The sequence below is a fragment of the Crassostrea angulata genome, chromosome 3 (assembly GCF_025612915.1).
Source record: "Crassostrea angulata isolate pt1a10 chromosome 3, ASM2561291v2, whole genome shotgun sequence".
Classification (NCBI taxonomy): Eukaryota; Metazoa; Mollusca; class Bivalvia; order Ostreida; family Ostreidae; genus Magallana; species Magallana angulata.
The window spans coordinates 17,990,588-18,017,140 of NC_069113.1; the positions used below are offsets into that span (position 1 = coordinate 17,990,588).

At 33.6% G+C, this 26,553-nt stretch overlaps 1 protein-coding gene across 12 annotated transcripts; it reads left to right on the top strand.

Annotated features, from left to right (window-relative positions):
• Nucleotides 1-580: 580 nt before the first annotated feature.
• Nucleotides 581-24,426, top strand: LOC128178083 (FMRFamide peptide receptor frpr-18-like). Of its 12 annotated transcripts, XM_052845084.1 has the most exons (5): nucleotides 6,259-6,530; nucleotides 6,947-7,088; nucleotides 7,264-7,350; nucleotides 8,347-8,403; nucleotides 22,964-24,426. In XM_052845084.1, exon 5 carries the CDS (start codon nucleotides 22,970-22,972, stop codon nucleotides 24,167-24,169), a length of 1,200 nt encoding a protein of 399 aa, XP_052701044.1. In that variant the 5' UTR covers nucleotides 6,259-6,530; nucleotides 6,947-7,088; nucleotides 7,264-7,350; nucleotides 8,347-8,403; nucleotides 22,964-22,969; the 3' UTR covers nucleotides 24,170-24,426. The 12 variants fall into 12 exon arrangements, with proteins under 12 accessions (XP_052701050.1, XP_052701048.1, XP_052701044.1 ...); XM_052845088.1 differs by lacking the exons at nucleotides 6,259-6,530; nucleotides 6,947-7,088 and adding an exon at nucleotides 585-714; XM_052845086.1 differs by lacking the exon at nucleotides 6,947-7,088.
• The last annotated feature ends 2,127 nt before the right edge of the window (nucleotides 24,427-26,553 follow it).

The following is a 26,553-nucleotide window of genomic DNA, read 5'->3' on the forward strand; positions in this document are numbered from 1 at the left end:
TTTTATAAGCTTTAACAGTAAAATACATTAGTATCGGTGCTTTAAAATGGTTGACACAAAACGGAAATGCACCTGCATGAGTGTTTTACAAAAGAAATCTCATTTTATTTTTAAAATCGAGGAGGAGAGATTGAAATTTATACCATTGTTCCTGAGTCTTAGGATGTTTAAATAACAGGGCCGGTAAACACTTAGATATGGTTGTATAAAAAGTTTAATTGTTCTTTTATCCATATGAAACATTTTAATCCCCCTGGCGGTCTAGGTAGTTTCTGCGAGAGAGGTGAAATATTGTATCGCCATTCTGCGTTTGATCTTGCTGTATTTCTCTCTGTGCAAACAGTCGTTACCGCACAACAAGTAAATGCAGTAGACAAGACACTAAAAAAAACTCGAGCACGAAGACAAGTTATAAATGTGTAGAATAGATAGATCTTCCAGGCTAAGGCTTATTTATTTCCATCCGATGAATTCCGTTTAATCGTAAGCAATTTAAATAGAAGACGCATTGCAACAACATTTTCTGCTGCAATATAAGGTTGCCTAGGGAGCATTAAATGCGCATGCGTTGTTTATATTTGTCGTTCGGAATGTGTTAAGAGATAATTTTGTTGTATAACACAGGGAAATTATCATCATATGACAAAGAGCAAAGTTTCTGGACAAGTTTTGACCATAGAATTAGGAGAAATCTGACTTTTTTAACCCATTGAGGTGAGTATTAAGATTAAGACCATATTTTTCCATTCCACTGTCGTAACATGCAATCGCTGCTGAAACATGAATATTATCTTAAGTAATGTTAATAATATTTCTTATATTTGAAAGCTTTATTGGTACAGATGCACTTAAAGATCAAATATGTATTTTTCCTTCAATGTAATAGATTAGGACAGGCAAATCATAGAAAAAAAAATAAATGTCATTTGCATTTAATATTCCCTATCCTTTTTGTTATGACTGGTAAATGATGATTGATTTGCACAACTAACTAATACTGAGGCTGAGAAATGTGTTACTCTTGAAATGTATTCACAACAGACCCCAAAAAACAATCAAAGAAATTACAAAAAATTAACGTCAAAATCTGACACTATAGACGAATGACACAAGCTTCGAATAGAAGCATCCGGGCGTCTTTGATGTGAACTGATTAAAATTACAAAATTTAAGTGATCTCATTGGAAGAAAAATTATCGTTTGATGAGTAACAAGGCAACGAATAAGAAATCGATCATCTATAAAAGTACAAAAATAGGAAGATGTTAGATAAACCATAGATACAGGCCTGTATAAAGCCAACTCCTGACAAGTATAGTCGACCTTCTGATCAGAATTGGAATCTATTATTCCAATTTCATTCTATTTCGAAATCATCTTAATTTAGACAACTCTCTGTTAGTTTTTAATGTATTAAAAAAGCTATTTTTTTCAAAACATGTCCTGTGTTATGAATATGTAATGAAAAAGGTTATTATAGTTACTGTATACGTGGATGCAGGTAGCACACGAAGCCGCGGTCTGAATACCCCAATAAACTTTCCTGCTACAGTACCTCTGCTAAAAATTATCCCGACCCCCTTCCGCTATGAGTCGCAATATTTTCATTGCATGTTCCATAGAATTGGAGTCTTATTCTATAAGAACTTTTCTCGCATATTTAGATTAGTTTTATGCGAGTCTTATGCGATCGATATACTCAGTGAATACATGATATATTTTAGCATATACCAAACTAGCGTTACCTAGTCATGTAGTTGCACAGTACTAGTATATTAATTTAAAACTGTTTTATTACAAGTTATAAATTTAAACGGGTTCATATTTAAACCCTTCTATTTACGGGTACCTTTGTTTGAAAATGGGATTTGTATGTATAGAGTTAAAGAAAAATATTTTATTGTAGGTTTTTAATGCATAAGTTAACAACTTATAGTGTAAATGAAATCATCGTTAATGCATGACACAAAACTCTGAACAATCAGTTCAAGCGTTAAATATTATTAAAATTTGGTGATTAATGTTGAAATTCGAAATAGATGTGATGTGACTAATCACAGGAATTGATCTCATACATACGATTAAATTTGTTAAAAACTAAAAGTGTGGAACTTGCACAGAATATCATGAGCGTTGATTAAACAAAAACAGTATAGTCTACTTGAATTGAATTCAAGATTAATATGAAATAAGACATGAAACAAGAGAAGATCTAGAAATTTATTATTAAATAACATCCATCAATTAAAATTTAAAACTTTGGCAAGTTTTTTTTTCAATGACTACAAAAGTACAAATTGATTTGCAGTAGATAAAAATACAACAAAAATGAGTACGAGTTTAGTACTAGTTAGTACTAAGACTTTATCCTGATTTGTATCTTTGTCAAGGCATGACAGAAGCCGACGATTCTCTGAATCAGCCTCTAAAAAAATAGAATAAGCGCTATAAAAAAAGGTGTTGTGAACTTAAGCATTAATTCATCAGTGATAATGTCAAAAAATATTTTTAAAATGTATTTTTGGATTGACCCGATTAACAATGGTTTTATTTCAATACCTCTGATTGGTAATTTTAGAAAACATATTTTTAGCGTTGGTGCAAAACACATTATTTTTATCTTTTGAGATCCGTAAATACAATGGTATTTTGTTTAGGTATGAAACGAAGGTTAAGTTGTGCAAAACAATAGTAACTCTTTAATTTACAGTTGTTTTGTTTTACAATATACTTGCATTTTTTGTATATAAGAAACATTTCAAAACAACCCCTCAATTTGAAATACCCTTCCCATTTAACTGATGACGCTTTATGGTGCATTTACAATGTGATGTGAACGAAGTACGGAAAACACCGTTATAGCACAATATAGATACGGTAACGACCAATTTGTAATGTTTATTGCACATTTCTCCTATTACCTTTCTTTTAAATTCCATAAAACTTAAAGTAATAAATCGACCAAAAAAGCCCCCCCCCCCCCCCGTACATTGTGTCTGATAAATGCTATAAAGCTTTGCTATAAACCAATTCAACATTTTTTTTCTTTTCTATTTGTTTAAGGATGGAAGTAGAATAGCAATTGACTTTTATATACCCTGTATACAACTGGATCATTTAAGTATTATACTTCTCCAGTACTTCTGTTCACAATTGACCAACATTTAGTGGGAACTATTTTTTAGATCAGCGCATTGATATTGCTATTAACCACAAACAGATTGCCGAGAATGCAATTAACACAATATAATACATCGGTTGTTTGTGCATCGTATTAATTAAAGCATGCATCTCAGTGGGAGAAATATGAGAGGAAAATTAACCAAGAAATTGTATGCCGATAAAAGTTCCAGTTTTAGCAACAGAGGAAGAGAATAAGTTAATAGACATCTGTCTCGAGGCAGCTATTTTGAGCTTTGTTTAATTAACACAAATGCAAATAAGATTGGATTATGAAGTGTCTGGCAACATGGCCCAAAACCATGTCCCTCTTTGTCAAAGTCCAACACAGGGAAAGCAATGAAGGGACACCACGTGTGGGGAAAGGCATAAATCTCTCACATATGTGGTGTGTCATAATAAATGCTTAAAACTCCAACACCGCTTTTCTAATTGGTTCTAGTTTAAAGGAATCTTCAATGCAAAAAAAGTCAAATTAGCTGATTATGTGTTCAGTGCTAAGTGATCACTTGTACCATGGATCGGGGTGAATCTTGCTGCCATCGTAAATTCTTACAAAACATAATGGTATCCTTAATGAGTGGGAAATTAATGTCAGGAATTAATTGCAATCGTATCAAGTGCCACAGAAAAAGCCCATTAACGGCAGTTACAGATGTTAACATTATTTTCAATCGTTTGACGCTTACGTAATATTGTATGACAGTGGAAGCGGTTTTTTAAAAAAAATTGCCAATATGGTTATTTGTTTGCAGAGCATGGGACAAGTTCTTTAAATTCTCGGATTTTAAGTGTAATCGTGTGAGATATTTGAGATAAAAATACCTTTAGTTACACAAATGCCTTTAATTCCCGTAAAAACATTAAAATATTTTTGGGCCAAACATAAAACAAGTTCAAAACACGTGCAAGATAATTAATTTTTTCCTCAAAAATATATTAGAAAATTATTCCAACTTCTTGATTAATAACATCCATACAAAAACAATCCTTTTTTTTTTACATGGCTAGAATTATTTGCAAAATAAAATGTCCAGAAAGGGACTGATTCTTAATAGAGATAGCACAGTTCTACCATGTACATGTGTTTTTTACATGTATGTTTACAATGTCTCGTCGACTACAGGTTTTTTATATTCCATATTTGTATATTCCGGTATGGCTTTGATCCACCAAGAAATGGTGCCAATCTTTTATTAGATCCAGAACACATTCTAAATATCTTTAACAAATACTAAACCAGACCATTTACATCACGTCCGATAATCGGAGTTGATCTCTTTGTTTCACCGTTAACTACGAACGTATGCATATAGATGTCATCCAATGGCCCACTGAAGATTAAAGCATAATTAAGCGACGTTTTATCACGAGCTAACACTATCGGATTATTTCTCTGTTATAGACTTTAATAAATCTATCTGTATTGTAGTTATAATGGGTTCAACACTGATCATCCACTGAGAATTTTCCCATATCTGTTTTTTTTTTTCATTTAAAGATGAATGGACACCCCCATATTGTGTTTTCCTTTCAAAATGAGCAATTATTTATTTTTTCCTTTCACGATTTTGATGTCTAACACCAAGCGCAAAAGGTTTCAGTTAGCTACTGATCTGCAAGTCATGAGCTCAAAACACGCTAGGGCGATAAAAAAATTTTTATCGCTAAGAGATTTTTAAAATCCATTTTCGGTTAAATTATATACAATAAGAAAACGGAAGTTTGTTTGTTTTTTTTTGGGGGGGGGGGGTGGGTGGGTAAATGTCAGTGTATGGTCAATCATAGAAAATTGGATTTAAACTAATAAAATTAGCTATAGGTACTTTGGGAAAAAAGCATAGTAGATGTAATTATAATACCAAAATGTTTTGTTTAAAAAAAAGATGTCACGAAATTACATGCTTTTGCAAAGCTGCATTGGTACTTCTCGTTTGTTGCCTCAATACTTTGATTTCATTTTCAATGTCCGAAAACGCTATGAATCTGCTAAGAAAGCGTGAAAAATTGTTTAATAATTTACTTAAGGGCTTCACAAAGTCACGATGAAAAAAAACCTGTTCGTGTTAATAGATATTACAGTATCAAGTTGAAGATACCTTGATCTTCTCTTTAAAGCGGTATCTAATGAATTTATGCACTTTAGTAATCTATTTCTAGAATACACCATCTTTAATTTTCTTTAAAAAATATATCAGATCATATACATGTACTTTGCAAGTTTTTAAATATAAATGTACTTCCAATTATTATTTCAATCAAGTTTTGAGAAGAAAAAAAGAGTCATTAAATTCTATTTCCAGCAAAAACTTTAAGAAATAAAACCGACAACGTTGCACCAAATTATCCCCTCCTCAGTTTCAAAGTTTTTGTAAACAGGGGTCTTTAATTACAGAAGCAAACGTTCCAAGGTGTCTACTGAAGCGTCAACTGTTTACCAGTGCCTTGTAAATAACTTCTTCAGATGCTTTGCTCTGGTTTAAATCTTTCGTAACAGACATTAACCGGTGGAATGCAATTTCTCTCCCCTTTGTAGCTGGTGGATCTTTCACCAATTTTAAGAGTCTCAACTCTCTGAGGTTAAGAGCGCCAATTGAAGTTATGAATGACAAGGGGAGAGGTACAATTGTACTCCGTAGATTTTCTTGCCAATGAAAATGTTTTCTTAAATTCTTTTAAACACAGCATTGGCATATTCTAGTATATGTTGTTACCCTTATTGTTTTTAATTCTCTGGATTTTTTAGCTTTGCTCTCTGTAAATGAAAAGTTCAATTATCAATAAATAAAACAAAGTTACTTTTTAATAGACGGATTGCTTCCTCAGGTGTTAAGTCGTTGTTTAAATAGATCGGTGATTGATAGCTTTAGATAATCTCCAAGGACAATGTTTGTGATTAATCTCGAGAAAAAAATATGAGATCTTACATCGCACATTTTTATATTTTCCAGCCATTGGATAAAATATATTTACTTAATCGATCTGTTAACTATTGCCTTATATTTGAAAAATTTTTGGGCTGGAATAAACTCGATAAAGTTAAAACTATCTAATTTAACTAATCATATTTTTGTCTCAATATTGACATTTGCCGTGTGGTCTTGTTTGTACATACGTATATGTATGCTAAGCCCACTTTTGTTTCCCCGTCGTATCGAAACTCGGGGAAAGAAACCAAAATGACTTAGAAATTTTTACTTGCCGGGATACAATAGTGCATGTGCATTATGCAGTGTTTTTATTGCATGCTTATGAACACGTGCATGCCAGTTTGTGTCACCGGTTGATTAAAGCATATCATGAGATGAAGAGCAGATGAGAAGGGAGGCATACCTTCAAGTATACTTAAGGTAATTAAGACACTATTAATCTAAATATGAAAGCAACTAAAAGTAACCGTCTCCTTTGCTTAATGTTCCTGGGAACCTATTTTTGACTCTCTGCTTTTAAACAACACCAAACCTTAATATCGATGATATTATTCTGGTGCTGTAATTCAACATGGTGCATAGATCGTATGCTTTGTGTAATATAACAGAGTATATGTATGTTATGTATGAATTAGGTGAAATTAATAACAACCCTCTAGGTGGAATGTTCTAGAAAATTAAAATACGTGTATATGCCCGGTTATCCATTTGGCAAGACTAGAGGGGAGTCCGTCACAATGTAATTCTGTTTTTAATTGAATGACCCCATGTGGACAATTGTTATCTCCGGAGCTTGACTCTAATCACGTCAACCCATAATGCAAATCTTTTCACAGTCCGGGGAAGGTCGGGTTCGTTCGAGACACAGAGAGGCCATAACCAAGATCACAAAACCCTTAATTCACCGATAACCATTTATAATCTGAACATCAACATACCAACGTATTGTTGTTTTGCCAGCAAAACAGTTTTGCAAAGGTGAGCAAGGTTGGACATTTAACAAACGAATCTTTTAAAGCAGTCTAATTTCATTCACGGATTTTTCGTTAAATTTTCATGAAACAGGGTAAGTAAAGAAAGTGAATTATACGGAAGATCTATAAAAACAAACGTAATTTGAAATTTATGCAGATTTTTGTTTTCTTTGTTATAGAACGTATTGGCACCTTCAAGAGAAAAGAACCCCTTCGAATTCTCATTCAATTTAAAAGTTCCCAGAGATAGCTCTCCGGAGCAAAAGGTACATTTCTAATGATGGGTTTGATAGGGCATTAACTCATTTTTTCTGAAATTAAATCCGGGTCACCCAGTCTTGAAATAGGGAATATATTTGATAGACGGCAAGTTTTGAAATCGGATACATGAAGACGAGGCTTTGTCATTCGTTTTTTTCCCCTTAAAATTATTCAATCTGATACGTATCAAAGAAACCGAAATATTATGATAATGCCGCGACTAAAATATCCACTTCAAACGACTTCTGATGGATACCAAAGTAGTCTTGAACCTCTGAGCTATGAGACTGATAGATTATACAGAATGCCAAACAACAACCAAAAAACTCAAAAGGTTATAGCAAAACCACAAATACGCTTAAACGATAAAAAAGAAATTATAAAAATTGCAGACAAGTTGTAGAGTTTAGTCAATGTTTTAAACCACAGATAATATATTCCTTAGACATACAATAATGTGAGATAAAAAGAAAGCTTTGTACTTTGGGTGTTTATTTTTTTCATATCTTGACGCATTAAGGATCTACTTTGGAGTCTGGGCATAAATTACAAAGTTGGATTTCTTCACGAAACCTGTTGAAATTTTTATAACTTTACCTTTAATCAAACAGTGATACGTTGTTTGCCTTCTAATTATAATTGTACTTTCGCCCGCTCTGCATATGCATGAGCTAATGGCGAAAGATGTTTCTAATCTGTCGAAAAAATCTCGGCGTTCATGCTTCAAAGCATTTGTAAATTTATTTCAATAACAAATTCCTCACTTGAAAAGTTGAAGACAGTTAACGTTGGTTTTCATCAGCGTTGAGGAAGGTCCACCACCTATTAAAAGTTTTCATAAGATGTGTTTGGAGAAAATATTTTTTTCGGGATTTAGGATTAGATCAGTAAGTCAAGGACGTAACCATGAGAAAACAATGACCCAAAAGCACCGCAATATAATTCAAGTGGCTTCTTTCTCTAAATCTTTCTTGATTTTGTTTATTTATTTTTTTTTTTAGATGGGATCGATTTTGTTGTGTTAATCTAACTGATTTGGAAAGATACACAGGAAGAAGGTAAGCATTTTCACTTACTAACAATGCAAATATTAAATAACCATATACAAATAAACTTTTTTCTTCAGAAATATAGTTAAATCTCACGCATAATTCTTCATCTATATAGGCATCTTCCCAAGTCAAGGGTTTCTGAGAAGCGGTGCGGATCAGAAACCCTTGACTTGGGAAAATGCCTATATAGGACGTAACAATAGGAGTACCATTTTGTAGAATCGGGGAATAATAAAAGTACAGAGTAACTTCATTAAATCGCCCTCGACAAGAATATTACCAGATGATTAGTTTGTTGATTTATTTAACATGAAAGTTTACACCAAGTTCATCTCTGATAATTTTTGGATTTTAATGGCTAAAAGACAATTCAACCATTGTTTTAACTGCGGCGAAATCTCTATAAGAGTAGAGAGATTACAATTCGAAATTTGTCTATTTTGACATATAGGACATAAATATGATTTGGTGTGTCTATAAAAACCGTACAGGGTTTGTGGTTTTATATCGTAAGTTACCATGTATAATGTTAAACTTAATTAATCTGATCTTTATATAAATTCATTGAACGGTCGAAACTTTTATTGTAATAATACATGATGACATGAGTAATAAATTTCAGACAGGCATTACTGTTGTTTGCATAAATTTTAGAAAATAAGCCTACAGAAAACTACAGATACATCCATCTTTAGAATTGGTTCCTGTAAACGTTCTTTCGTTCAAATTAATTGTAATTATCTATTTGAACACCTTAATTTTTTTTTGTAATTTGACATTCGGCCCAAGTTAATCTAGCAAGAGCGTTATGCTATCAGAGACGGTGCATAGCGCCTGAGAATTCGTGTTAACATTGACACGAGAGCCACGGTTTTAAATTTGTCACCTGTCAAACTCTTTTTAATGAGTATTTATATGTGAGGTGCATATTACGTTGTGTCTCCTAAAAAAATACAGATGTACTGCAATGTAAAGGTATGATCCGCATGAAGAAGGTAAATTAAGTAAGCCGTGTGCCATTAAATACCCAAATCGATGGAAAATGTCCACTGCACTAAGAAAACGGTAGTTGATAAAAGAGTTTACATAATAAAAAAAAATAAGAAGATGTTTTAAAATTACACTTTAAAGTGCAGATTGGTGGTACGGATTACTTTAAGTTCAGAAGAAAAATAAACAAAAAACCCTTAAAATATTTGCCCCCCAGGAGAATATAGCGCATGTCATTAGCACTCGAAATGTTTCTTTTTTTCCCCGATTTCTGTTATCAGAAAATGATGTTTCGGTCACGACTCCTGTATATACATTGAGGTTTAATGTAGTAGAGCTTTTACTGAAGAAATAATGTAATGATTAGGACATTTGAACGGTTGATAACCTAGATTCTACTATAAAAAAAACCCAGAAAAATAAAAAAATTGAAAAGGCATATTAAAAAGATAAATATTGTTAAAGAAAATATTGAAAGATGGAACCAAGGACCGCGGTTATTGTCCTTTTGAACATTAATATATTTTGATATCTCAGGAAATTTAAAAAAAAATAAGTTTGAATTAGCTATAGATTAGAATCTGGCTTTTTTTCGTTTTAAGGAAATATAAATGAATTGTATAATTTTTATTTTAGTTGCCAAGGAAAACTTTCAGCCTAATCTATAGATAATTTTCAAGAAAAAGTAAGAGATTATCTATAAGTTAAGAACTTCCTTCCAAAGGGAACTAATTGGAAAATAATGAAAATGGGTTACTAGTATATCGAGACATTATATACAGGAAAAAACTTTTATGTAAAAAAAATGTAGAGGCTAGAATTTGTAAATGTGAAACCGCCTGATAGTTTAATGAAAGCAACATGTGATCCATGTATTTACAGAAAGGTCAATGTTTCTGACCATGGGGGTGCGGTCTTTTGGAGACATGTTTATAGCAGCAGATGTAGTATTAGGTTAATGACTTGAGATAAAGTTGGACTGGCAAGGTGAGCGACGTGGCCCATGGGCTTTGTGTTCAATTTCTTATATATATATATATATATATATATATATATATATATATATATATATATATATATATATATATATATAACACGTTGTATTATGCAAGTTTAATCTATCTATTTTCTATCATATCAAAGCGAGTGTTTTTGAGATATCGACCTTTATCATTTGCGGAGTATTCTCTACAGATAATATAAATAAACACCAATCAGACAATTTAAAAATATAAGTTGATATTTCTTTAATCTTGAACTTGAACATCTATGATTATATATAGCATCTTTAATGACAACAAACTAATAAAACGCAACATGAATGCATTCTGCCGCTGGTGATAAAACGAGTTCCAACATTCACAGCTCTTTAATGTGGGTTTTGAGAAGTTTTCCGCGACACCAAGGTAAAGATATTCCTTAGGGGTCACAATTTACCTGTCATTCTTCGATCAAAACATGTGAGTACGTTTTAATGAAAAAAATAACTTCGTTAACTTATTTTTTATTTGAAGACAGAGAGATGCCCTACAATACCTACTGTATATCGAAGCAAAGAGTTAGGGAGAACAAAAATTCTTTCTCACAAAAATCAAAGAGTTTGCAGCGCAAGAGATTTTTTAATTTGTGTAAGTCGTGATTCAAATCCAGCCTTTTAAGTTGTCAAGGATTAAAAACATTGGAACCGAACGCCTGTTTTATGAATCTATAACATCGGTCTGCGACGGCAGGAACATCTAGGGCTTCCTTTGGAATCGCACTAGTTTTTCTTTGTTGTCATATCCAATAACCGTCGTAATATTTCAAATGAAAAGAATTAACGGAAATTGACACAAGTTTGTATGTCTCCTGTATAATCGGTAATCTTCGTCTCTGTTATGCCAATTCAAGTAAAAAGATGTGCTTGTTCTACTTAAAAGTACCTTTGAAATAAGAAAAAATAAGTCAATGCAGGGCAGATTCGAATCGACCGTTGCTTGCATGTCTTGTTGTAAAACCTAACCCTGCAATCGTGAAGCACCAGTAATTACTTTGTATGTCTGTCTGGTCGAAAAGTTCGCGTTTTTTCTGCAATTTCTTTCAAGATCAAGTAAATGATTGAGTGAAGAAGACTTGTTCAATCATGAATCTGCTTGAGACAGCTTCTTGTGTTTTCTGTATATATATATATAACCCATACTTCTTATACTTTTCAAAGGATATAATATTGAAGAATCTTGGTTTTCTCTATGTACATGTATATAGTTAAACAAACTCATGAGGCTTGCACCGCGGTTTTCTAAAAAGTTCTATGAATTGTTGATGTTCTTCGATGTTATTATTCACTCTTGTCCTGGGACTTTACGACATCGATTTCTTTAGGTAAGACATTTAATAGATGTTTCAAGTATTAAAAAAGGAAAGTACAGTTTCATCGGCGAGTTTTACGAGCTATAAAGCTGCCAATCCATATAAAATCTAAATCCGAGTTCAAATCAATATAATATGAAAAAAATAAGTCAAATAAGACGATTCGACCCAAGTTCTTAACCAGTAGATTCACTGTCACAAATAAAACAAAACTGTTTATGATCCATGAATCTTTATAGTCTAAAACAATAAATTTAATTTTCTTAATGTATTTTTTTTGGAAATTTTGATATTTTTCACAATTGATCACATTAGATTCAGCACTACATAAAGTAAGAAAATTCTTTATTGAGGATAAATATACTCATATCATGTACTGCAATATCTCCGTGATATTGCTAACAACATCTGATAGGACACAGTAGAACCATTTTAATAAGGCCTTGGACTTTCAGTAGAACGTAACTGTCTAATTCTTGCGTCAAAACAGGTTAAAAATGAAGCTGGTTTCAAGCGAAATATACACCGATTGCGTAGTCTTAGCTCAAAACCCTGATAAATCTTGTTGATTTCAAAGAGCCATGACTGAGTGGCCAACAGTTAAATAGATAGGCTTACGTCACATTGCTGTTGGACACAACAACCCAAAGTCCAAACTCTTGTTAAAATGGTTCTTACTCTCGCTTTATTTCTCGTTACGACGTCAAAAATAAAATTCTTAGATTGAAGCATAAAATATGTGTCATAGAGTCGTTTATTCCAACGCCACTTACAAATGGAAGTCATTGGCAACGGAAACAAAGAAAGTAACATCTAATTAATATGTTTCGAGTTTAGTAGTATTTCTAATAATGACAGTACTACAAAAGTACCATATTTTGAAATATTTTCTTCAACGGATTAAAGTAGCAAGTGTCATTCAAACAAAATCAGGGACCACTTGCTTGCTAAACTATGATTTAAGCGGAGGATATATTATTGACTTTCACACTTTCATATTACTTATTTGAATGCAAAACATTCTTTGTTTATCGTTTCAAATTTCAAAATAACATACTGAGTATAACAGATTCAACCAACTTATTTAATTCATTAATTCAATTCATTTTTGTTTAATGAATTCACGTGACTGTTTTAAATCATTTTCTTTATCTCTCCCGTTTCCTTTTGCTTCTCTGTTATTTCTTTCATCGTATTATTGCATTTGAAGCAATTGAGTCATTACGTTTCAAGTAAATATGTACATACTTGGTATTACAGTAAACACTTCACATATGTCAATGTATGGGGGAATTTGCAGAATAAGGATTCTTTTGAGCTTAACTAATTATAACTCAGGGGAAATTGGACCGTCATTAGCAATGGCGATTTATTTCAGGAAGTGGCCAATTTTTTGTTGTTGATCGATGCTAGGGGTTGAGTTGTTAATTGTCGTCATTTTGTAATAAAGTATCAAAGTATTTAACCTTTTATTTTCTAAACATTCATCAAACACCTGTGACAAACTAAATATTTGTATGCAGAGCCTTCGCACAAAGCAGGAAGCAAGGGGTATAAATTGTCCCGCTTAAAAAAGCCAACAAGTTGACATTTGTCTGGTAAATGGATAAGGCAGACACAACATGGTCCAACATTCTGGTATATTTACATTCGTCGCATGCCATCGTCGCCATTAACATCTGCTCAAACGTTGGTACAATCGTTATATAATATATATATCGTCATCTCTCAGAATACTTTTCCCCCAACGTCAGACGTTGCCGATACATGAATATTTATTTCATATTTACCTTTAGGTATAACAGGGAACAAGCAATGGTTAAATAGAATGGATATCTTTTAAAACTAATGAGCACTTAAAATAATTTTTTATCTTTTATCTTAAAAGTTGCTCGTCCTTGCATCACTCATAAAAATATATCTATGATGGGTTCTAAGTACATTAAAAAACACATTTTAATATATTAAGCATTCTTTTTTTCTTAAAATCCAGATTATTTTTAGAGACATAGATTTCAGATAACGATTTAAAAATGCACCGACTTTGATCGTGTGTCATATGTCACAGAATTCTGGTGATAAATATATATCCTAAAGTGTATAATACCTCCATAAAACATCTAAAAGTGCCTGAAATAGGCATTATAAATTACTGTACTTAAAAATCGTAACCTACATAATCTCCGTAAATCTGTCTTCTTTTTTTGCGTTTTCTGCAACAATTGCTTGACACGTCACTAATACATGTAAATAGAGGTGTTGTTAGCGCTGTAACAGCAGGAAAGAGAAGCGATGCTATCGCTGCCATTTGAGGACTTATTTTATGCCTAATTTGTCCCTTACACATACAATGAATACTAGAGAGCGACGCTGTTGGATCTACGCTTGTTCGAGCCCACTTTTCGATATTGAATTCTGGCTCTTTGAGTCTGAAAGTAACGGACCGCAATCGCGTTTAACGGAAGAGCGAATCCCAAGGTCGAATAAACAGGAATCGGATCTGTGGATGCCCTCTTCCTTGCTTAACCATTATTCCGATGGCTTGTCACATCTCCCGTTTAAATATGAACAACATCAAAAATGTTGTATTACGTTGATGCACAGAATTGCTTTATTGTTTTATCCTCCCTTTTTCTATCTTTCTTTTTTATTTCTTCTAAAATGTACCACCCATCCATCAAGCAGAGTACTATTTTTATCCAACACCCTAAACATCAAAGAGTTCAGCGTCATTGGATGCATGGCTTATACGTTAAGTAATAGGAGTAATGTGTTGTTCTCTGCGCAATATGGAGACTGCGTTACTGGAATTGTTTAGTCTGCAGAAAAGATAACGTAGAAAATGTCACAAGTGTTCAAAGACATGTTTGAGATTAGAAGCGCGTGAAACCGAAAGTCATTCGTGATTCATCAATCAGGTTTATATCTCGAGGAAATGCGTTAAAAATACATGTATACATTAATATCACCGTTTCTTGAATTAATGGATGTTGTTTTTTTTTCTTCAGATTTCTATCTCTATATTTCAAGCTACTATTTAATTAATCTTCTTCTTAAAGTTCGTTTTTGGGCATCCATTTCCAGCTCAGAACCGTCAAATTAAGATTGAAAGTGCAGGAGGATTTATTAGGAGTAATAAAACTACAGTATCGGCCCGTAAATCACAATCCAGATGTAATATGACAGCAGAAAACAGTCATTTTGTACCTTAAAAAACGTGTTTTACAACTTAATTTTGAATTACAAATTCTATTAACCGTTTCTGTCTGTAACGTTCGGAGACGGTACAACATAACTGCAATCTGTAATCACTGTTATCATAATTGAAAAAAAAAATTAAAATTTTATATTTACAGTCTAGCTCTCAAACTTGCTTTTGCTTAAAAAAAATCAATACTCCCTTCTTTTGAAAAAAATTTTTTGTTAACAATATCAACCGCATAATACATCAATCCAAATCCCTGACACTTATGTAAAAATAAGCAGACTAAAATTAGAAATCTTAACATAAACGTTAAGACTGAATATAAATAACTGCAATTACCTGGGGAAAGTATCAAGCAATTTGAAAGGTTGAGTATCCTCCAATGGATCTTTGAAAGCTGAAATTTGATTGGTAGATAGAATGGTGGAAAAATAGCGAACGAAAATTAACGGCATATGATTAAACTATTAATATGAATGATAAGCACTTGAATCTTTATTTCATTTTAATTGGTTATCACTAGCTATTGATTCACACTTGTGTTCTGTTGGAATGCTTTCATTTGTTCAATCAACATGGGCCTATTAGATTCATTGAAGGTACGTGCAGAATGATATGTCAATAACAAGTTAAAGATCAAGTGTATTTTAGCATCAGTGGTCTAATGTAAAAAATATCTCTGCTAATTATTAAGAAGATTTTTGAAGCAACTCATCGTAATTTAGTTTTGGTAATCTTGAAATGTTTTGCAATTGTAAAATCGAGCAACCTTTGGAGTTAAAACTTTCTGAGCAAAAAAAAAATATTGTTCCTATTTAGAAACATGCTCATTTTGCAAACGTCAGATATAATTTTATGCTATTTTAAAACCACACATCTGCAAGATACCAATTTAACTATTCTCATATCTGCATGCGATTATGCAGCTAAGATCTTCAAACAACAAATGATAAACCATCTTAGAATTAAATTAATGTCAATTCCTATTTTTGGCTTAAATTTTAGAAGGTGACAAACGTGTCCGTTTTCAACGTCAATATTCTTTCGTCAACTCAAAAACAATTCTATCGGACTAAAATGGAAAATTCAAATCTTCTTCTGTGTGGTACAAAACTATTAAGACAGCATAAAGTTGCGACAAGCATGGCAGTTTATTATAGTTCGAAGACATTTGCATTGCTTAAGCGCGGAGATCCTTGAAAATTGATTAATCCTGTTTCAGAGTGTAAATATTTCATATTTTTTACTTTTGTTATATGGTTGCATTAATTTAATGGCCATGTTATTGCATTGACCAGGTTATTCAAAAAGTACTCACTTCCCGATCAGACATAAAACATGCTTTAGTGAAGTGATCTGCATAGGACAGCCAATAAATTGGTTTTATGGGCGTAAAAATCACATCTTGTAAAACAAATGATAATTTAAATTTGTTGTGGAAAAAATGAAGTTTAGTAGAATGAGTAGAATGTATTTTATTGTTAAAATAAAATATCAGATATTTTTTTAAAAAGATAAAATTGTATAGATCTTGTTCCTGTGTTCAAAATTTCCAAGTACATGTAATTAATGGGGAACTGCCTACTCAAGTTGAAATTATCTGCACCTTAGTTTATATGATTTCTTCTCTTTATTGTTTTGTTTCTTTTGTAATGCAGTTCCTGAATTCGATTAAATCATTCTACATTTATTCATTATTTAAATCTGTAGAAAGCATTGATTAAAAGTATATAAAAAACCCAAAAGGACTCTCGACCTTACCTTCGTTCCAAATATGATTTCAAAATTTCTGTACGATGCCACCTGCAAACAAAAATTCAGTCGACTTTCAGATGTGTCAGATCTTAAAAAAACAATCATTTTATTTTCCAGATTGAATTTATTAGCATAATTAATAATCATATGATACAAACTGTGAAATAGAGAGCGATTGGTTGTTTGTTGAGCCAGTCCACCAAGGATTCAGAAATATTGACCTTTGAAAATACTATTGACCTCAAAATTACGTTACGTGTGCCAATACAATCACCTTATGTAATGTAATATCATGTAAATATATCACCAAAAGCTGTAACATACACGTACAGGTGTAGCTTTTGATGCTCTAAAGTTACATCAAAACTACTTTTTAGAGTTAAAGTACTTTCGAGGCTTTTCGGCAAAGTTAATACAGATTATCTATTCTTTCTATGATAGTTGTGGTTTTTCTTCAGGTATAGCTAGCGGTTAGGTAAATCTCGTCGAAAATTGTTAAAAGTAAGACAGCAATCTTAATTAAATCTCAGATTGTCAATTTTATGAGTTTTTGACAAGACATTAGCCACAAACGAGTGTGTCTTCAATTTGTTGAATTGAAACTGTCATTTTTCTAGGCGAGATAAAAGAACATTAACGTCTTCGGTGTTAAATAATAACGTTTTTTAGACCTGATTAAAACCATTCACATAAAGTTTCTTAAAATAGCGGAGAAGTACGAAAACACTTGGGATTCTCGCTTAGTTTCTTAGGGCGATGAACTGCTGGTGTCTAATGCAACATCCCTAACCAACAGCACATTGTGTGTGGAGAGATATCCAAACCCTGTAATTTACCGTCGCGAAGATTTCCGCCCAGCTCGAAGTAAACTACATGTTTCCCCCTTCTATTCAAATAATATCTAAAATAGTTGCAGGTGATAAAACGGCCATTTTGAAAGACTTGTCGCAATTATGGTCATCGTTGTTTAAAACAAGGAAATCTTTAAATAATTTTAACAACATATTTCCGCAAGTCAGCAAACTTGTTTTCCTGTGATTGGTCATATCCGATATATCCCACAACTGACTGACCATCTCATGATCACTGCCTATTATGAACATGTACTTCCGGCGTTCAAAACAATGGAGATACTTGGCAATTAATGATTAGCAAGAACATTGTGTTCTAATTAGGACAAAAGGAAGCGCCGAGTGTGTACGTCGGTCCTTGTCTACAGACTTGAGTACGATAAGTTATTTACTCTGAAACATATTTGTGGCCAAACTGTAATGACATCCATTTGTTTTTAATGATATTATGAGGTCATTAGTTATTTCATGACGGCGCGTGAGTTATGTTAAATAACTATGATCTGATGTAAACAGCAATGAACTAGTGTGCCCTCATGTTGAGAAGAAAACAGAACAGAATATTAACATGCCAATTTTATGTGGAAAAAAATGTTGCGATGTAAACGTTAAGAGATATCGATGGAAATCTTCGATAGAAATTTTGCAAATTTCGAGTCAAAATCTATCTGACGGGCCGCCTACACGATCTATTAAAAGGGTTTATTGTTTGTTTAAAATTTGTTATTCTGAAGGTCTCTCATTAGCAGTTGGAGATGTTTACGATATATAGACTAAGTTGTCTACTCTAATTGAAACACGAAGCAGGTGCGCGCACCAATCAACGTCTGAAATCTCGTAAATTTTCCCGCTATATTTTGCCCCATTTATCTGAATAGTTTAAAGTGTATGGAAATCACTTTAATACCCATGATGCGCATTAATATTTATTGACATGATAAAGGCCGCTGGAAGAAATGGACCTCCGTGCCATTATATGGTGCTATAACAGACAGTTACATGCCAAAACAGCTAAACACTGTACCCTAAGATACCTAAGAATTGATGAAAATGTATCCCATATACTGAAGACACTAAAATCCAGAGTTCCGGATTTCTTGAACAGTTCATGGCCCAACCAATTGGACTCGCAGATACTAGGTCACACCAACCACCCTTTCATAGTTGAAGGCAATAAATTGTCCAGATTTATTTAAAGCTGGACGATCGATGTGTCTTGTTCTAATCAGCATCTGGATCCGGAGATTTGTTACAATTCTTCGTGAAAGTAATAGTCTAGCTGAAGCGATACTGCGAACAATAAGTCTTAAACATTCAAGCGGAATATTAGCTTTTGCATTGTTCTTTCTGGACAATTAATTGATTCGTTTAACGGATTGTTCTTCCCATAATGTTCTGTCTGAATGAGTCTCCCAAAAAGAAATATCGACATTTATCAGTGAATAACAAAGGGATGAAATTATTGCAGTTTTCGTTGTAACGGTTTTCGTAATGAATCTGCATGTGAATAAATAAATGGCAATTTAAGTTCCGTATGTGTGAACTGCATTTTCACATCTATGCATTTTTTGTTAATTTTTTAAAAATATATTCCAATAAATATGTCAAATTTGTTAAAATAATAAACATTGGGAAAAATAGGAAATGTATCGTGTCTAAGAGGGGTCATTTCCTAGAGGAAGGCGTAACATGGGATAATTAGCCATCCGCTTTCACCCTCCCTGACCGCGTAAAGGCTATGATTAAGCCCATCACGTGGCAGTTATTTGGGCACATTAGAGAGGGGGTCACATTTCCTAAGATCACTGGACCACCAGATGTGTTTCGTGCACGTTATCTCTTAAGAAAAAAGCACACAATGTCAACTATTATAGTGATAAAAAAATATAGACGTAATTCATGGACGGGACAGAGAAAGTATATCCAGGCATATTATTAACTGTGAATCCAATCTCATAGGCATACGGAGGTCCTGGCATGATTTTCATTGACGTGCGTCCATTTAAGTTGGTTATAAGCAAGCGTTGTGACGAGGTTGGGAGTTTGTGATCAATTCTCCCGTGTTTACGTCGGAGGTCGGATCACTGAATAATTTTTTTCCTCTTAACATAAAAATCAGATTATAAGCGGATGTTAAGTTGACACTTGTCAGAAAAGATGGATTAAAGTATTATCCGAACGACATTATGTAAGTACAGACAATGATTTTTGATAGACGTATTTTTAGGATGAAGATTAACGTTTCCTTGATGTGAAAAGAAAAAGTATAGACTGTAGATAAGCGCGTTGAATAGAAAACAAAAAACACCAACGAAACGTCTTATCTTGGCATCAGGAGCGATCCGGACAGCCGTCAGATGGTCAGCCAAACACACAGATAGCGTATGACGCCGGGCGGCTGTCTAACCCTTCCCGTTATATATGTGCTATGTGTAAGTGGTAATGCATTGTGATTCTCCCAGTATCTGTGCGTCTTTTACAGCAGTGATCTACTGTAAGTAGTTCCTACACAGAATTGGTTTCGCTGCACCTGGGTAACAAAAATTAGCGATAACGAGAAAAAGCCTTTGCAACAGAAACGAGGACAATTTTGTTCACAGCACGAAACAAGTCTTCCATAGATTCGTAGATGAGTGACGGACACATTGTACTTAAGACTAGGTAGTCATATCTTGGTGGCCTTGTTGGCTCGGAATGGTTATTCGGTGTATAGACGCGCTTGTGGTATACCATTTAAATCTTAAGTTATCATTTCTGTAGAAAACCAAAAGTGAATGTCAGTGGAGCCCGAGATCATTCAAATTTTAAGAACAATTTGGATGTTAAACCAGACATGAACGCTCGTTGGTTCAATGTTTGATTGTGTACAAACCAGATGAATTTGATAAACTGTTTGTTGATAAAATCAGGACTTTTTCTTACCTGTGTGCTTTTATTCATCGATACAAAGTAAGTTTTTTTGTATTTACGAGTGACAGAGAACGTTTCTTTTGAGTTGTTAATACCTTAAAAACTGATATGAAATTTTCCCCAACAAAATCAGCTTCACGAATTATTAGAATGCATTGATTGTCCAGATTTATTTGGCGGTGTAGATTCTGCTTGTAACGGGCGACAAGAGCCTAATTAAAGCCTCGGGCTGTGGAATAAAGCGATAGATTGCTCTATATAGGAAACCTACGATCTATACACCTCAATTCCATAACAACACAATAACAACAGACAAATCATACAATTTATTTGTTTACAATTGTGATGTTGTCTAAAAGAAATACAGAAATGTTTTGGTATTTTTGTTGTACTTCCCAGATTTCTCTAGACTTTAAAGTTTGTTCTTTGGTATAAATATAAGATTTTTTTCTTTAAAAAGTACGGTAACATTATAATTTTGCATGTATATGGCATACATTAGTTGAATTATCAATTCTTTAACGGAACTTAATTTCATGTTAACATTTATAAAACTTCATGACTTTCTGAATTAGAATTTGTTTTTTAAATTTTCCCAATGACACAGAGTGTTAAATTTCATCAACTTAATGATAATACATTTAAGTCATACCAAAGACGATTCATAAACAATGGAGAAATAATATAATTTGTAATTTTATAGCTTTATTTCATTGAAATTTTATAAATGATTAAAATACAATGAATGGATTTACTATATATGTTTGCTTTAAATGGTGGATGATGATTTGAAATTTTTGAATTATATTTTTATATTATTGATTTACAATCCAATATCGTGATCTGTTTGATAGATATCAACATCGAAGGTTTTTTTCCTATGTGACCTCTCTTTTGAGCACCTCTTTGTGAATTGTACTCGCATTATTGGAGCTTGTAAGATCCTAGCAGCGCTGACCCGCGGATTGTAGCGCCTCAATCACTGTCTTGTGGTACATTTCCCATCGCTGCGCTTATGCAACCCCGTGCGGGCTTTAATCAATTCATCCCCTGATGTCTTAATCAATATCGTTCAAAGTCCCTTGATAGATCGCCAAATCGTTTTTCTTAGCATATCTTTTGATTAAATTTTTTTTACGCAATTAATAATTATCAATTTCTTTAACTGTTTAATCCAACTTCTAAAAATTCGACAATGAGCCTAAACGGAGAGATTGCTGCGGCGAATTATGCGAGAAAAGGGAGAAATTCTACAAAAGTATTCTCCATTAATTAGCAAATATTTACAAGTCATTCCCGTAAGGTACAACAGTTAAGCTCATTAGTTTAACCATTTTGACGACTTTCATGATTAATGGAACATGAACATCGGTGCCGCGTCTTGACTCAATATTTCCCTGGGATTAATGGTTTGTTAGTCTGCTCGTCCATCTTCTGGAATACCAATGAATGCATTCTGAATGAACAGGGATCATGGCGTTGTCACGTGACACTGATGATTATGTTTTATTGTATTTTTTATTGGGGGGGGGGGGGGGGCGGGGGGGGGGGGGTTACTGCACCGACTTTGCAGAACATGGCTGTATTTTTTAACTCAACTGTAATTTGTGTTGTTGTCATTTTTTTCTCTACTTGTCCCCATTCTTTGGGTTAAAACCATGACTAAACGCTTTATAAATGGTAGAGTAACTTTGGCCTATGATTACAATAATGAATAATTCATGGCGACCATTTTTCAATTAGTTTGAACTTTTACAATGCTCTTGTCCATTTAAAGTAGATATGATTTTGTAATAATAATTAATAAAGTAAGGCTGAAAACGAAATTTTATCATGCACCAAGAACAATCTGCAAACAGCAAACGATGAGAAAAAAGAAAGATAAGAAAAACAGTGAAAAAATAAATAAACGTCTAACATTCCAAGTCGGTTTTAGACTGAACACGAGGATTGTTTAGAGGATAAAACATTCCGAGGAGGGAGTAGGAATTGTTCAACTTCAATTAAAGTCTAAACAAAATGCTTTTAAAACGCTAAGCCATGCCTAACTAATCGAAGTTCTGATTCCTTTGTAAACATAGCGTGTGGTCTTAGCAAGTGAAAAATCTGTGCGTTGCGCAAGAAATTGCACGTTTTAATAAATGAAAGGAGAAGTAATAATGCTTCTTATTGCTCTTCTTTTGTAAGTTTTGCAATGACAACTCGCATATTATTGCTATTTTTGGTATATTTTAGTATTCAGTTTTATATTTATTACAACTCGTATACATCGCAACTCTATCGTGCACATTTCCTTAAAATTATTTAAGATCCAGTAGAAATGATCCAGTAGAAATGTAATTTTTAGTGCAATTTCATTATAAGTTACTTGAAAACCAGGCACCAATGCATCATGAAATTTTGAGCAATTATCTTTAAAAAAAATCAAAATAATATTTTCCTCCTACGATATGATATACTAGTTATGTTCTATGAAACGTCTCATGTCATTTTTTTCTCCTTGCAGACGACAATGTCACTGAATGCGTCCTTTGATAGTAACCTGACCACACCTCTGTACAACGAATCGTCCACCGCAGCCATCCATTATGACATATACTCTACTTTCTGTCCAGAGGCCGTGGCTGTCGATAAATACGTCACTCCTTACACTTACGTCATTGGATTTCCCGGGAACATATTTTCTCTTATCATATGGCTCCAGCGGCGCATGCGCAACTCATCCGGATATTACCTTGCTGCTTTGGCTCTTGTGGACCTTGTGTTTTTGTCACTGCAAGTTGTATATGAACTCAATGAAAAGTGGGAAGTGAAATGCTTGGATTTACCTTTCATTTGTGAATTTTACCCCATAATATTCTTGACATCTCAATATTTGTCCCCGATTCTAGTACTGTCGTTTACTGTTGAACGATACATCAGTATCTGTCACCCGTTCAAAAGAGAGGCATGGTGTACTACGAGAAATGCTAAGATTGTTATTGTCTGCACAACCGTGGGTTGTTTATGCATTAACAGCATTCAGGGGTTTTTCTGGTCCTACGACTCGCAAAATAAGAAGTGTTTTCTTCGAGGATCAGTGGTTGAATATGGGACTGCGTCGTTTTGGACAATATGGACTTGGTGTGTGGAAGCATTTGTGTTTCTGTTAGTGCCATTGTCAATTCTATATTTCAATATCCATGTGATTGTGGAAGCTAGAAAACTTTCAAAGTTTGAACAGAGTACGCTTCATTCCCGAACGCATCGAAACTCCGCAACAACAGTGATGCTTTTAGCAGTTTCATTTTACCAAATATTTACCACACTTCCGGTGACGGTCATTGTGACCCTGTATTATACTTTCCCTCCAGGTATCGAGAAAGATTTACCGGAAATTACGGACGCTTGGAGAGCACATTTCCAGTATTACTGGGCAAAAACTGTTATTGAAGAAATAGGTATGACTCATTATGCTGGAAATTTTTACATATATATGCTGACTGGAAAAATTTTCAGACAGGAGTTTAAAAAACTTATGAGGCCGTTGATTGGCGGACTGAAGGTTAAACTTACAAACACTTCAATGACCGAATATTCAACTGTCCGAACCGGAAGTGTCAAGAATAGAAAGGAAGTCACAGTACGCATGTGCAATGGAAAGTCCAATGGTCACCCAATAGACTCTACCGAAAGTGAGCCTGTTCTTAACTCTTCCGAAACTCAGTTGTGATGTTTGAAGTGAGTGCATGCAAGTGTGAAAATAATTGGACCAAGAAGATTATGTTTGTTGTTTAATGTTATTCTATCTATTTATGAAATTTGTAAATAATATTTATTCTATTAACATTTGTTACTTTATAAGCAGTGACTGGATTACTACTTGTAAACTAAAAACGTGATATACAATTCTTACATAGGTGAATATCTCTTCAGAGTAATATTGAATGCATCTGAATACTATAATAAAATAAACAAGTTAAAAATCTTTCTTCTGTGATTTTACCTTAGTTGAACGCTGACAGATACATTAATATATAACCAATATATTATTAAAATTATAAAGGGAATGTCTTGACCAGAAACATTTTTTAATCATTTTGCCTTTTTTTTGACACTGGTCTAAGTTCGAATTATTGAATTACATTTACCAAGTGTTAGAACCCCTAAACGCCCTACTCCCCCCCCCCCCCCCCAACAAAAAATAAATTTAAAAAAAATGAATATAATTGCTAAGAAACTCTAAAATATGTGGAATGTCTTGCCAGTAGCAAGACTTGTAATGTAATAGTATGATGTAGCACTTTGAGGAGTGATACTGGTCCAATCACCGTCGGTCTTCGGGGGATCCCTGTTATGTCCGTTAATGCACTGGGGACACGAATCTTGCATTAGGTGTAGACATGTATAGGAAACAATAAGGGACGCGTCACTGGATGCAGCCAGAACGGCGGAAAGATTTCCTCGTTTGATGGCCGCCGAAATGAGACGTCTGTTGATTACTAATGAAAGTCATATACCGAAGCATTAATCGTCTGTACCTTGGTAAAATAGCCGAGAGAATAAATTATAGCCCAGCATGTTCGATCCCGTTTAGAAAGTGAAATTTCCATGAGGACATCGCGCTCATCAAGCCGCAGTTTAGGTTTTCTTATGCACCATTTTTAAGCCAAACATGAAATAATATTCTTTTTTTTCATTTTTGGATTGCTTATCTACAAAAAAATTGACCTCAATTACCGAAATACGTTTTCTCAATTTAATTAAAAAAATCAAAGCCAATCTTTTCTAGAAAAAAAATCGAGTTCTAAAATAAGAATTTAATTTGCACTTTTTCTTAGCAAGAAACATGCAGTGAATATATATTTGATTGAATTTGTATCAACGCACAAAAATAAGAGAAAATTTCTTTTTCTGTAATCAAGATGGGATGGTTGCAAATGTATGTACTAGTAAATGTATTTACAATTTCAAAACTTGCATTCTGTAGTGTTTACTTTCGTGTTTCAACTAATTTTCCGGCGAATTGCCGATGGTTAATTAAAAGACTGTCCTCCGAAAATGATTTCCTTAATTCAAATGAAAATTGACTCTACGCAAAATTCTCTAAGGAAAGATTGGTGCGAGCACTATTAACAAGCAGCAAGGTCATAAAGCGATGGGACGAGGAATGAAGGTCAACCAACGAAGTAACATCTCGTAATGCAATTACCTTAAATCTCGGGAGATTTCATTGGGAAAAGAAAAACAATATTATCTGATATGTATGTGACGATTTTGCAGACTCCCCCTGCAATCCAGACGTTAATGATAAGTTTTAAGCTATAAATCGTTCATTGTACACCATGGGTCCGTTGTTTGTCTTGTGCACAACACTATGGGTGAAACGGTCAACAACAACACAGATCGAAGAGCTAAACAAAAGGATGACCCATTGTATCTCGGTACATACCTGCTCGGTGATTGTGCGCTTTGCCCGAACCATACCACTCAATGAAGAATCTGGAAAACCTGATTGTATCAATAAAAGCTTCTTTTGTTGATTAGTATTATACTAGGCCTCATATTTGTAAAAATGATAGCTATAGCAAACAATAATCAAAGTTTAATCTAGAGTATGATGACATACGTCAATATTCACGACCCAATAAAGCCAATCACGGAAAGAGTTGAATGATAGTGTACCTTGTTTACTACGATGGTTGTTGTTCACAATTTGCCAATGTGTGGGTGGAAAACGTACAATTAACCTACCAGTCCTTAGTATACATTTTTGCAAAATCACACCAAGCTCGAATATTTTTGTCATTAAATGAAGATGTAGCTATTATATAAATAGTGCCTGTTTGGGAAGGTAACAGTTGAAATTGACACCCCGAGAAAACCATTGTCAACCGACGCGAAGCGGAGGTTGACAATGGTTTTCGAGGGGTGTTAATTTCAACTGTTATCCTCCCAAACAGACACTATTTATTTTGTTATACTGAATGTCTTAATTTTTAAGAAAATTTTACCGTTTTATATAGAAATAACGTGAATTCTACAGCGAACCGTACGCGCATAATTTTCGCGCATGTAACATTTTTTAATGTTACCCGTTGCTAAGTGCGTTGCTAA